We start from the raw sequence: 12,822 nt of genomic DNA, 5'->3' as shown, positions 1-12,822 counted from the left end.
CCGGAGGAGGGGCTGGAGACGGTGCCGGAGGAGGGGCTGGAGACGGTGCCGGAGGAGGGGCTGGAGACGGTGCCGGAGGAGGGGCTGGAGACGGTGCCAGAGGCGAGCAAATGAGAGAACAAGTGAAACCAGCCCTGAGGCCGAGACAGGCATGGATATTTATATTCGATCACTGTCTACTAATATAAAATTGGTATTCAAGCACAAAATAAATGCTCAAACTCGACATGGAATTTGACACATAGGACTGGAACTGTATGCTTTGCTTTGGAGGTCGTTCAATCTCTTGGAGCAAAGGAAAATCATCCCCACAATAGGAGAAAGCTGGGACTGGTAATAATTTTTCCCTCTTCTTTGGTGTAGATAAATATGTCGATGCCTCTGCCTTGGCTCTTGATTTGTGGTTCTTGCCTTGGGAACTTGTAAATTTAATCGTGTCAGTATTAGCTCTCCCTCAACCATACATTGTGTATGCAAAGTAGATGAAAATGTATTCTCACTGCATTGAATGAACAAATTTTATCTAGATTTTGATTTGCTTGTTCTTTTCCCTTCCTTTTGCAAGAAAATATCCATGACTGGTACTCTTGTATTTTTCTCATATACTGTCATCCATCTCATGCTTTTTTTATTTGCCAATTTTCATATGCAGGCTTTCCTGCTTTGTGCTGGTTCAATTATAATTGAATTGTCTTGATATAATTTCATAAGAATGTCTCTGCTCTTTACACTACACTGTTATTGTACTCCTGCAGACATTTGATCTGGTTTAAGCCACAAGTTTGGAAGCTACAATAATTGTGAGACGACGCTCATGAGCAGGCCACATCATGCTGCCCTCCAAACCACATGGCAGAGGTGGAGGAACTGGTGGCAGGTCAACTGAGTTTGCGTTAACTGGTTCAGGACCCAACAACAGTTTACCGTCCACTCTTAATACCGAGGCGACAGTGTCCCCACCAATACAGCCATTACCACAGCTTCAACCAATCTCACAACCATTGGAACAATCACAATTGTCATCCCAACATCCGGTTTCTTTGCCCAAACAAGAGCTGCAACACAAAATGGCAAAAGCAGAGAACCAAAAAGTTGCGACAAAGAAGTTTCTTGGGTGCTGCTGTGATGGAGTTTCTTATGACCACCAGGAAAGGAACTGTGCTGAGAACAACAGGGCATGCTGCCGAGGCAAGTCAAAAAAAACATCAAGGCCTTGCCCAATGGTTGAAGTCATGTGGCTTCTCCTCGGCCTAGTTACGCTGCTGGCCAACGCGGGAACTGATGCTTTCCTGGCTGTTGACTATTTGAGCCGTGGAGACATCTGGTGTTTTCATGTCACTCTTGGTTTCACCCTCCTGCCCTCACTACTTGTGCAAGCATTCAGCTTGCGTTGGCTGGCGCAGGATGAGTGTTCCACCACTGTCCAGGGTGATGTGGCTGTAGCCCAAGAGATCCACGATGACCTTGGTCAAGGAAGCTGCCGTTGCTGCCGGCGGGGCTGTTTGTGGACATGGCGCATCATTCTGCATTTCTGTCAGCTGAGCATGGAGTGGAGGTGAGAAAGCAGTGTACTTAAATAGGTTAATTGTCAATTGTATTTTTTTCAACGACTTTTCCAGCCCACATAAACAGGTTAATTACAAAAAAAACAACAACAAAACATCTGAAAATGCAACGCCCGTCCGCATCCATTTGTATTCAGACGTCTTATTCTTCTTCCATATGCTCAAAATAACGAAAACAGTTGAAAAAATACAACATGAAAATTGATGATTTTATGCAGCCTTGACCTTTTGATCTAAAAAAAATCGGCTTCTAGCTTTTGATTGGTGAACATATTCTGTGACCCAATATGCAAATTCTTAAAACTTGGTCAATTGTACAAAAAATGACGATTTTATGCAACCTCGACTTTTGACCTTTTGATCTAAAAAAGCCAATCGACTCCTACCTTTTGATTAGTGAAACCAATTCAGTAACCTGATATGCAAATTATTTAAATTTCAGGTAAATCTGTTGAAAATTGGTGATTTTACAGAACCTTTGACCTTTTGATCTAAAAAAACAATCAGCTTGTAGGTTTTGATTGGCGAAACTACTTAATTGACCCAATATGCAAATTCTTAAAATTTCAGGTCAAATGGATGAAAATTGGTGATTATATGTGATGCTGATCTTTGACCTTTTGACATTTTGACAAAATATTAATTTGCCTTTGTATTATCATAATAAAGCTTTGGTGAAAATTTGATGACAACAGCTCAAATGTAAAAAGAAAAAGAAAACAAAAGTTATGGCCGAGACAGACACAGACACACAGAAGTGATTGCAATACCCAGTCTCTTGCTGAGTGCGGGACGGGCTAATTAAAATTCAGCAATGCTTTCATGTAAATGTTTGTCTATTCATCAATTTAGGGCCATAAGCAGTATCGCAGCAATGTAAATGGCATTGTTGTCTGATGTTTGCATCTACCTTCATTTTGCTGTTTCCAAAAGTAATTGTTTTTTGAGATTCTATGTATAACTAATGCAAATTGTTTTTTAACCGTTATTTATTATATTATTATTATTGTTTGTTCCAAAGACACAGATGTTCCATAGCACTGCCATCTTACTGATTTCCACTACTTTTGTGTCAAAGTTAGTTAATATTATAATGAATGCATTTCCAGAAGAAAATATGATTTGGTGTGCACGTTTGACGAGAACACCTCTAGCACCTCTTAACTGGAATGATGACTATGAACCTCTGTGCCAGACAAGTATTTGCTGCAAGGGTCCCGATCAACAGGGAGTGCCTGCCACACATCCACGCTGTTTAGGTACCCATAACCGGTTAACATTAATTTTACGTTTAAGCTGGCAGGATAGATATCACCATCAAATGGTCAAACCAGTCCAGCTGCAGTTTCTGAAAAACACAGCCAACCACTACCTAATGCTGTGTCACCAGTGGCACTGCTTCCTGCCGTATCAGTCGGCTTACATAGGCTTTAGAAACCCTTTCATTTTGGCAATGCCAGGCCTCCCCTTGGGAAGGAAATAGATCCATGGACACGTTTCAGTCCGTGTATCGATTCATATTGCACAGCTGTCTAAAAGGGTGGATGCATGGCAGGTGTCCCCTGTTGGTCAGGACCCGAGTAGAAAATGCTTGTGTGACACATGGGTTCACGGTCACAATTCCAGTGAAGAGGTACTATTAGATGTACTTTTATGGGATGGCTGGCCTGCTCAACTCTTGAGGGAGTTGTGGGAGTCCACTCCATGCTGATAATGGCCAGTGATCCACACATGCATATGTGGATTCATTCCCTTCCCAAGCAATGTGGGTGGGGGGCTGGTTCTAAACTGATACTGCTTTTATCAGTGGACAGTTCTGTGTATATCACAGACCCCGAATAAGACCGGAAGTTCCATTTTAACGTACATGTACATTACTGTGTAAAAGTTTGGGCCATTTTCACTTTTGTGTTGCTATTCCCCATGAAGCATTTGTGGGAAGTTAGAAGTGTGCAATATAGGTAGATAATAATTAAATTTTTTGTGAAAGTTAATTTTATATTGCAGATAACTTCAAGTATATAAATAAATTAGGAAATAGAAAAAGTTGTATTTTTGCTTCTATATACAGACTTGGCATTTAATATGGAATATTTTTTTTTCTTGACTTGGGCTTCCTTTCTGAACTCAGAATATCAATCTGGTGAGTTTCTTTTACGCTTCGGTGATTTCTTTGTTAAAAGAACCATGTCACTGATTGTCTGTCGCAGCAAGAAGTCAATAACAGGATTATATCACAGGTGGCGTGACAAAATGTACGGACAGGTACATTTGACAATTGGCTTCACAATCGGGTATATAAGGGTTGTTGCGTTCTGTATTAGTGGAAAACAACTGCTGCACGTCTACAAAAGTTATTGTCGCTTCCTCTGGAGATGGTCCGTCAACTCGACAATGCTGTTTGTCATGGAGTGGTGGCTTTACGAAATTCCGGCATGAAACAGTGTGCAATTGCTCGTCAGTATGGCATCACTCAAGGTCAGGTATCAAAGATCCCGAAACGAAATGCTCAGAGGGGTGTCCCTCCTCCAATATCGAGGCCAGGACGTCCCCGCAGAACCACAAGGAGGGATGATCGCCAGCTGCACCGGTTAGTCCGCAATGGCCGTACAAAGTCAGCTAATCGGCTTAGGGCTGAGTGGCAGCAACTGACAAATGTGCCTGCATCCAGAAGGCTAGTCAACCAACGACTGGTTCAAGCAAGCTATCGTGCCAGGCGTCCCCTGAGAAAGCCACGCCTGACAAGACAACACCGCCAGCACCGATTGCAGTCGGCCAGAGAGCACCGTCAATGGCAGCCAGGACACTGGAATCGCGTGATCTTCAGTGACGAGTCTTGATTTCTGGTCTATCGTCAAGATGGCCATGTCCGAGTGCGCAGACAAGTGCATGAAGCCTACAACGAAGATTGTATAGTGCCAAGAGTCCAAGCTGGAGGTGGTGGGGTGACCGTTTGGGCTGCTTTTCATGCAGGGGGCAAAACGGACCTGGTTGTTCTGAATGGAAACCTGAACCAGTTCAAGTACAGGGCCATTCTGGAAGAAACATTGCTTCCATTTGCTCGTGTAGCCTTTCGAGGAAACTTTGTCTTCCAAGATGACAATGCATGGCCTCATCATGCTCGCATGATCCAACACTTTCTTGCTGACTGTGCTGTAGAGCATATGGAGTGGCCTGCCATGTCCCCGGATATGAATCCGATAGAGAACTTGTGGGCAGAATTAACGCATCAAATCGACAACTTGGACCAGCAGCCTACCTCTGTGCGTGAATTGCAGCAGGCTATTGTCACTGCATGGCAAGCGATTCCTGTCCAAACCTTGGCAAATCTCATGAACAGCATGCCTCAACGTGTGCGTGCTCTCCTGAATGCTCGTGGGGGTTACACGACGTACTGAACTGTAATTTTACTGTCCGTCATCCCAGTTGTAATTTAACTTTTGTTTTTGTAAAAAAAAATTTTTAGCTAATGTGCAAAATAAAGAAATACTTCTGGAAAACGTACAGAAGTTTAACACAGTACTGTCTATGAATTGAGTTCAATATCAGTTTCCATCACTTTTCAAGGATCAATTTATTTGCTTCGAAATGTCAAATGTGGTTTTTGTTTCTTTTAAAGGTCACATTAACAAAATCTAGAATAATTTCAACATAATTCCAATGAACTTTTGGTTCTAAGTCAACTTGAAAAGTAAGTTCACCCCCACAAAAAAAATATTCCATATTAAATGCCAAGTCTGTATTATATTATTATGTGCTTGTAATATCCACTTACCACAATGAAAGCATACAGGAAAGAGTTTGTGGATTTTTGTACAGTAAATAATAATGAATTTATTGAAGTAATCAACACCGGTTACATTAATGCAAATTACAAGAAACTACAAAAAAAGTTGTAAATTAGTGAATATGTCAAATTGCTTTTCATCAACTTCTTCCTTTGCCTGAAAGTCTCTGAATGGGTTCAGAATGGCGCCAAGGAAGCAACCTTCAACAGACAGCGTGTGAAGATCCAATCTCTGCGAGAATAAGGGCACACTATGAAGAAAATAGCGGAAAAGCTAAAGATCTCCAATGATTTGAGGTACACTTTGTAACGCCTGAAAGAAACTGGCTCGGTATAACTAAAGAAAAGGGCAGGAAGACCAGAAAAACCTCCCCGAGGCAAGACAAGCACTTGAAATTGCTCAGCTTTTGCGATCGAAGAAAGGTCAAGCAGCTAACAAATGAAATGAGAGCAGGCCTGAACATTAACAATGGCATCGAAAGCTGATTGCAGCAGGTCTCCATGGCGCTGTTGCAGCAAAAAAACAACAACTGCTGAGACCATGGAATAGGGTGGAAAAACCCAGGAATTTGCAAAGCAACACTAAGATTGGAGGACTTAACAATGGAATCGATACGCTGGTCTGATGAATTAAAGTTTGTACTTCTGGGCTCGAAGGGATGCCAGTTTGTAAGCCGAAGATCTGGAGAACGTTACGACACACTACTTTTGCAGCTTACTGATAAGCACGGAGGCTCTATGACTATCTGGGGTTGTATTTCAGTTGTTGGTGTCGGAAAACCTATTAAAATCAATGGGATGCTAACAAAAGAGATTACAAGCAGATACTGCAGCACCACGCAGTTCCGAGTGGAAATCGTTTAATCGAAGAGGAATCATTTTTCGACCGGAAAATGATCCAAAACACACTTTCACGATAGTGAAACAGTATTTGGAGAACAATGTTACAGCAGCTGCGCTTGATATATCAGAATGGCGCTCTCAGAGTCCGGATACGAGTCGCATCGAGGCCATATGGGATTATCTGGAATCTAAGAAGACAAAAAGGAACCAAACTAACCACACAGAACTGTGGAATTGACTACAGGGTATTTGGCACAAGTTTACCAACTAAGAGTGCTTCAGCCATACACAGGAAGTATTGGTAAAAGAGCGATGGCACTGATGAAGGCCAAGTGCAGATACACAAAGGATTGACTGATACTATAAAATGACACTGTTCTTGTTATTTACTTAATCAGTTTGCTTCAGGTGTATCTATAAAGGCTGATAATGTAAAATAATATACATATATAATTAGTCACTGATAATTTGATGAATTTACTTCAAAGTATGAATAACATTTGAATAACCCAAAGTTTTGCAAAGTAATGTAAATATATATATATATATATATTGGAGTTGGGTAGCCAGCTCATTTTTCTTTCACCTCTGCTCCTGCTTTCTCAAATCCACGTTCTCACTTAGAGACTTTTCCCAGATTGTTTTCATGGTTTTGTTTAAATATTATTTAAATATGTTTAAACCGCAGCCGTGATGCTGACGCCGCTCCCCCCCCCCCCCCACCCCCCAGAATTTCCATGTTTTAAACGTTTCCCAGTGTGTACCCTGGATAAAAATAGGTACGCCGTATCCCTGCGTGTCGTAAGAGGCGACTAAGAGGGTTGGCGTCAGGAAGGGCATCCGGCCATAAAAACATTGCCTCAAAAAGAGAACCATGACAATTACAACTACATGTGGGCAGGGTACAGCCCGAAGTGGAGATCGGTTTCTGAGGTTTGGGACATGGAATGTAGGGACAATGACAGGGAGATCAGGAGAAGTGGTGGAAGTATTGGTCAGAAGAAGAGTGGACATATGTTGTGTGCAAGAGACGAGATGGAAGGGAAGTGGTGTGAGAATGGTGAAGGGTAGGCAGGGACAGAAATACAAGTTTGTGTGGCAAGGGTGCCTGGAGGGCGTGAATGGTGTTGGTGTCCTGTTTTCTGAGGAGTTTGTAGACAGTGTGGTGAGTGTGACTAGAGTGAGTGATAGGTTGATGATGGTGAAAATGATGATTGGAAAGCTCTTGGTGAACGTCATCTCGGGATATGCTCTGGAGGTTGGTCGAAGAGATGAAGAGAAGGACAAGTTCTGGTGTGCGATAGAGAAGCTGATGGAAAACGTGAAAGATGAGGAAGTTGTTGTGGTAGGAGAAGACCTAAATGGACATGTGGGAAGGAGTATGGATGGTTTTGACGGAGTTCATGGGGGTTACGGATATGGTGTGAGAAATGGAGAAGGTGAAAGGATTTTGGAGTTTGCTGATGGAGCTGATTTGTTGATTTGTAATACTCAGTTCCAGAAAGAGGATAATAAGCTTGTTACATACACGTCAGGTGGGTCGACGACGACCGTTGACTACCTGATGGTGCGTAGGCGAGATAGGGGGCACCTCCGAGACACAAAGGTGATCCTGGGGGAGGAGGCTGTTTCACAGCACCACTTGGTTGTCTGCGACGTAAGGGTGAAAGGTGCGAGGAGAGCTCGGCGGGTGAAGTACCAACTGAGAATGAAGGTGTGGAGGTTGAAAGAGGTGACAGTGAGGGAGGCATTAAAAGAGAGGCTGAGTAGGGTAGAGGATGATGTGGTTGAGCTTGAAAGTGGTTGGATGTCAATGAAAGCTAGTCTGTTGGGAGCCGTTGGTGAGGTATGTGGATGGACAAAAGGACCACCGAGGCACTCGGAAACATGGTAGTGGGATGATGAAGTTGGAAAGAGGATTGCTGAGAAGAGGAAGAAGTTCAAGGAGTGGCAGAAGGCGAAGGGTACGGGAGCAGAAACAGCAGAGCATGAAAGTTATAAGGCAGCCAGGAAGGCTGCAAAGAAAGAGGTAGCAAAGGCGCAGGAGGCATGTAGGAAAATGTTCGGAGAACGCTTGGATTCGGAAGAGGGTCAGAAAGCAGTATTCAGGATTGCAAAGCAGATAGCGAAAGAGAGGTGTGATGTGATGGGGGTGAGTTGCTTGAAGGATGAAGTGGGACAAATCGTTGTCGACCCAGATGGAATTAAAGGAAGATGGAAAAGATATATGGAAATGCTGTTGAATACAGAGAATGAATGGGATGGCAACATAGAGAGTAACCCAGTTTTAGGACCGGCAGAGAAGATAACTGAGAAGGAAGTTGAGGAAGCGATAAAAGCAATGAAGGGTAGAAAAGCGGGAGGGCCGACGGGAGTTGTGGGAGATATGTTGAAGGCAGCAGGAAGTTGGGGTGTGAAGAGAATGACAGAGATCTGTAATCTGGTGGTGAAAGAAGGCCGCATTCCAGTGGATTGGGAATTGAGTACCCTCGTCCCTCTATACAAGGGGAAAGGTGACCCTCTGGAGTGTGGCTCGTACCGAGCGATAAAGTTATTGGAGCATGGAATGAAGGTATTGGAAAGGGTGTTGGAGAGGAGGCTAAGGAAGAAAGTGAAGTTCGACGAAATGCAGTTTGGATTTATGCCAGGAAGAGGAACGACAGACGTGCTTTTCATTGTGAGGCAGTTGCAGGAGAAGTACTTGGAGAAGAGGAAGAAGTTGTTTCTTGGGTTTGTCGATCTGGAGAAAGCATTCGATCGGGTTCCACGCAAAGTATTGACATGGGCATTGAGGAAGTTAGGAGTGGAGGAATGGTTGATCAGAGTAGTGATGGCAATGTACAAAAGAGCGCGCACAGCTGTAAGGACGAAGGACGGGAACAGTGGTGAGTTTGAGGTGAAGGTGGGAGTGCATCAGGGGTCGGTACTAAGTCCACTACTATTTGTAGCTGTGATGGAGGTGCTGGCTCAGAACGTAAAGGAGGGTTTATCGTGGGAGTTGTTGTATGCAGATGATCTGGTGTTGATTGCGGAAAGTATGGATGGACTGAAGGAAAAGATGAACACGTGGAAGGAATGTATGGAGACAAAAGGTCTGAGGGTGAATATCAGAAAGACGAAGGTGATGGCAAGTGGTAAAGCATGTGGTGAGGTGGAAAGAACTGGGAAGTGGCCCTGTGCTGTGTGTAGGAAGGGTGTCGGAGTGAACTCCATTCAGTGTACAATGTGCGCTGAGTGGGTTCATCAAAAATGTAGTGGTCTGAGAGGGTCATTAACCAGTGTGGCAGCTACATTCAAATGTAAGGTGTGCACAGAGGGAGCTGCAGATGGAGGAAATGTTGAGTTGGATCTTGGAGACGGCATGAAGCTGGAAGGTGTGAAAACATTTTGCTACCTCGGAGACATGCTGAATGGAGAAGGTGGATCAGACTCGGCAACGGTTGCTCGAGTGAGATGTGCATGGAAGAAGTTTCGGGAATTGAGTGGCGTGCTGATGATGAGGGGAGTGTCGTTGAAGCTGAAGGGAAAGGTGTATGCTGCATGTGTGAGAAGTGTTATGATTTATGGGAGCGAGACATGGGTAATGAACGTAGAGCAGCAACGAAGGTTGGAAAGGGTGGAAATGCGAATGGTTCGACGGATGTGCGGAGTATCGTTGAGAGAGAGGAAGACAAATGATGAATTGCGAAAGATGATGGGAATAGAGCCTGTGATTGATGCTGTGAAGAGGAACAGGTTGAGATGGTTTGGTCATGTGTTGAGGAAGGATGAAAGTGACTGGTTGAGAAGAGTGATGGAAATGAATGTAGAAGGAAGTAGAAGACGGGGAAGACCGAGAAAGACTTGGCTAAAGATGGTGGAAGAAGAAATGCGGGCAAGGGGGTTAACAAGGAGAGATGCAGAAAATAGGGCAAAATGGAGAAGATTGTCATGGGGACCGCAAGGCTAACCCCCGCTCTAGCAGGGAAAATGGCCTTTAAAATGCATGTTGTTGTTGTTGTTGTTGTTGTTGTTGTTGGTAGCCAGCTACTCAGAAATAAATTTTGTCGTCTGTCTGTTTGTCCGTCTGTCTACCAAATTAAGTCTGACCCGAGTATTGTCCTAAGGGTATTTTCATCCACCACCTCAGCCTTTAAAGACCCTGAACTTCCCATAAGACCCTTTAGACCCAAAAGATCCTTAACAACCCTAAGGCCTTGAATACCCTTTAAGAACTTGAAGATCCATAAGACCCTTTTTGACCTCGAAGACCCTTTAAGATCTTAAAGACACCTAAGACCTTTAAGACCCCAAAGATCCTTAAGACTCCTTCCGTCCGTGAAGCCGAGTGACTATATGTCATCGTGATTGTTCTTGTAACCGAAACTGCAAACACCCCATGTACAAGCGCATTGTGTAACGCCCAATATTGGTAATCCATATGAAACCATAACGCCACCATTCCCCAATTTGTCATGCAGGAAATATTTTAATACCTAATCAATTGAATTACCCTGGGCTATGCCAGGTACTTCAGCTAGTAAAGAATAATTATTAAAGCGTTTAAGGCCATGTCATCTTCTCTTCCAGTATACATCTCATCATGTTTTACACAGCAATGAACATCTTATTACTCACTTTGTTCTACAGCAGCTCCTTCCCTTGTTGTACATAAATTCTGCAAAAAGAAGGGTTATAGTTTCTTTCAATCAATTGCCTCAAGGCTTTGGAACAAACTCTCAATTTCAATGAGAAATACAATAGTTGAATCTTTTAAACATGTGACTGAAGACTTATTTATACCCGCTATGTAGCTGTTTTTCATCTCACCCTCCCCCTGTCCCTCTTTCTCTCTCTCTCTTTCTCTGATTATCATTAGCTCATCTGCCAACCATTGGGAGTTGGGGTTTTGCAATCACATGCATATGTTTGTGTGTGTTTAAAATGTGTGTATGTGTGTTTCGTTAGTTATCTCCATAATTGGGTTTCAGAAGGCAGAACGGAGTCCTCCCAGGACTCAAAGTATCCACCCCCGCTTCGGTGAAGGATTCATGGTATAAGTTGTTAAGTTTTGTTGTTCTCAGAGTTTTGTTCCAAGAACTCTTTTGAGGATCGTCACTGAGCCCTGTAAAGCCTCCAACTGTAGTTAATTTGCGGTAATTTTCCCAGGGATGGTTTTTAAAGATGTCTGTAAGGTTCTTCTTTATCATTCCGTTGTTCCAATTTATCATTGGTACAATGTTGGTGCTCTTCAGCTTCAGGGATCTTTCACTTCATTCTTGAGGTTTTTGATATTTGGTCATTTTCTTAATTTCTGCATTATTTATACCAAAATCGCTGGGTATTGATATCTCAATCAGCAATGCCTTCTTTTCCTTTTTGCATCTGAGTACAATGTCACAGTGCTTTATTTTCTATGTTCACGCTGCATGGGATCATCAGGTCCTACTTGAGCGTTACGTCCCTGTTTACAATGATTGCTTTTGGTTCATATTTCCATGAGTTTTCTGGAACTGGGATATTGAAGTTTTTGCAGATGTGCCAGTGGATTACTCTACATACTTCGTTATGCCTTTGGGTGTACAGCTGTTCTGACGATTTTTTTTTTTTTTTACATCCGATAGGAGGTGAATCGTGCTTTGTGTTTCTACATTGCAGAACCTAAACTTGTCCGATTGACTCAGTCCTGCCATCTTATTAAAGCCATTCCTGTGGTGTACTTGGTCTTGGGCATTTATTATGATTCGTTCTCTGTCCCAGTTGAGCTGACCTCTTCTTAGCCATTCCAGTGATCCTTCTTTGTCTATCCCCAATACGGCCAACTCTTTTTTATTTTTAATATTTCCCTGCTCTTTTGTCTTTCTCCTAGTTGTCACTATATATCTGCTGATATTTAATCCTCTGTTTTCTTGTCTTTTTTTGCAATCGTTGGGGCTGTATTAGTTGCTGTTTCGGTTTAGTGGGTGACATCTTCTATTTGCACCTGTTTTTGGAAGTTTTTTGCAAGGTCAGTGAGAGATACCTTTTCTGGCATGTGTTCATGCTTGTACACAAATTGTGTTTGTTAGTCTGTTGAGCTTTTCACGAACTCTGCTAATCCTACAGTCGTCGCTCTGTGTTCTTGATTGAGTTCCATCAGGCTGCCACCTCCTGCTTTCCTTGGCAGGTACATTCATGAGATGCACTGATTTTGTAGAAGATTTTGATAGTTTTCAAACAAACATCTGGCCTTGTTTTCTCCTCATGTTATCCTCGCCGTAGGTTTGCTATCATTTTGATTTTCAGTTTGTTTTCAGCAACCATTACCTTTAGGTCTTTGTCTTTAATTTTATATTTGTGTTTTATTTTTCTGGACTCTCCTCTTTAGATTTGGGCTTTGTTTTCGTGTGTGTGTGTGTGTGTGTGTGTATGTGTGTATGTGTATGTATGTGTGTATGTGTATGTGTGTGTGTGTGTGTGTGTGTATGTGTATGTGTATGTATGTGTGTATGTGTATGTGTATGTATGTGTGTATGTGTATGTATGTGTGTATGTGTATATATGTGTGTATGTGTATGTATGACTGAGAGACTGCTTTTTTTTACCATTTGAGCTTTTGTCAAATTTTAACAAAGCTTTATTATTCGAATATGGAGAAGACAAATTAAT

General features: G+C 42.7%; 1 protein-coding gene across 1 annotated transcript in view; it reads left to right on the top strand.

The window, feature by feature from the left end:
- Positions 1-830: 830 nt before the first annotated feature.
- LOC137424251 (XK-related protein 6-like) overlaps positions 831-12,822 on the top strand; it is a 35,812-nt gene continuing 23,820 nt past the window's right edge. The window contains exon 1 of the mRNA XM_068111711.2: positions 831-1,555. Within this exon, the coding sequence (XP_067967812.2) occupies positions 831-1,555 (725 nt within the window). The remainder of the gene's footprint in view (positions 1,556-12,822) is intronic.

Source organism: Myxine glutinosa, chromosome 3, assembly GCF_964187855.1.
Source record: "Myxine glutinosa chromosome 3, kmMyxGlut1.1, whole genome shotgun sequence".
Classification (NCBI taxonomy): Eukaryota; Metazoa; Chordata; class Myxini; order Myxiniformes; family Myxinidae; genus Myxine; species Myxine glutinosa.
Note: the sequence above shows the minus strand (reverse complement) of the source record. Positions and strands in the feature narration are given on the sequence as shown.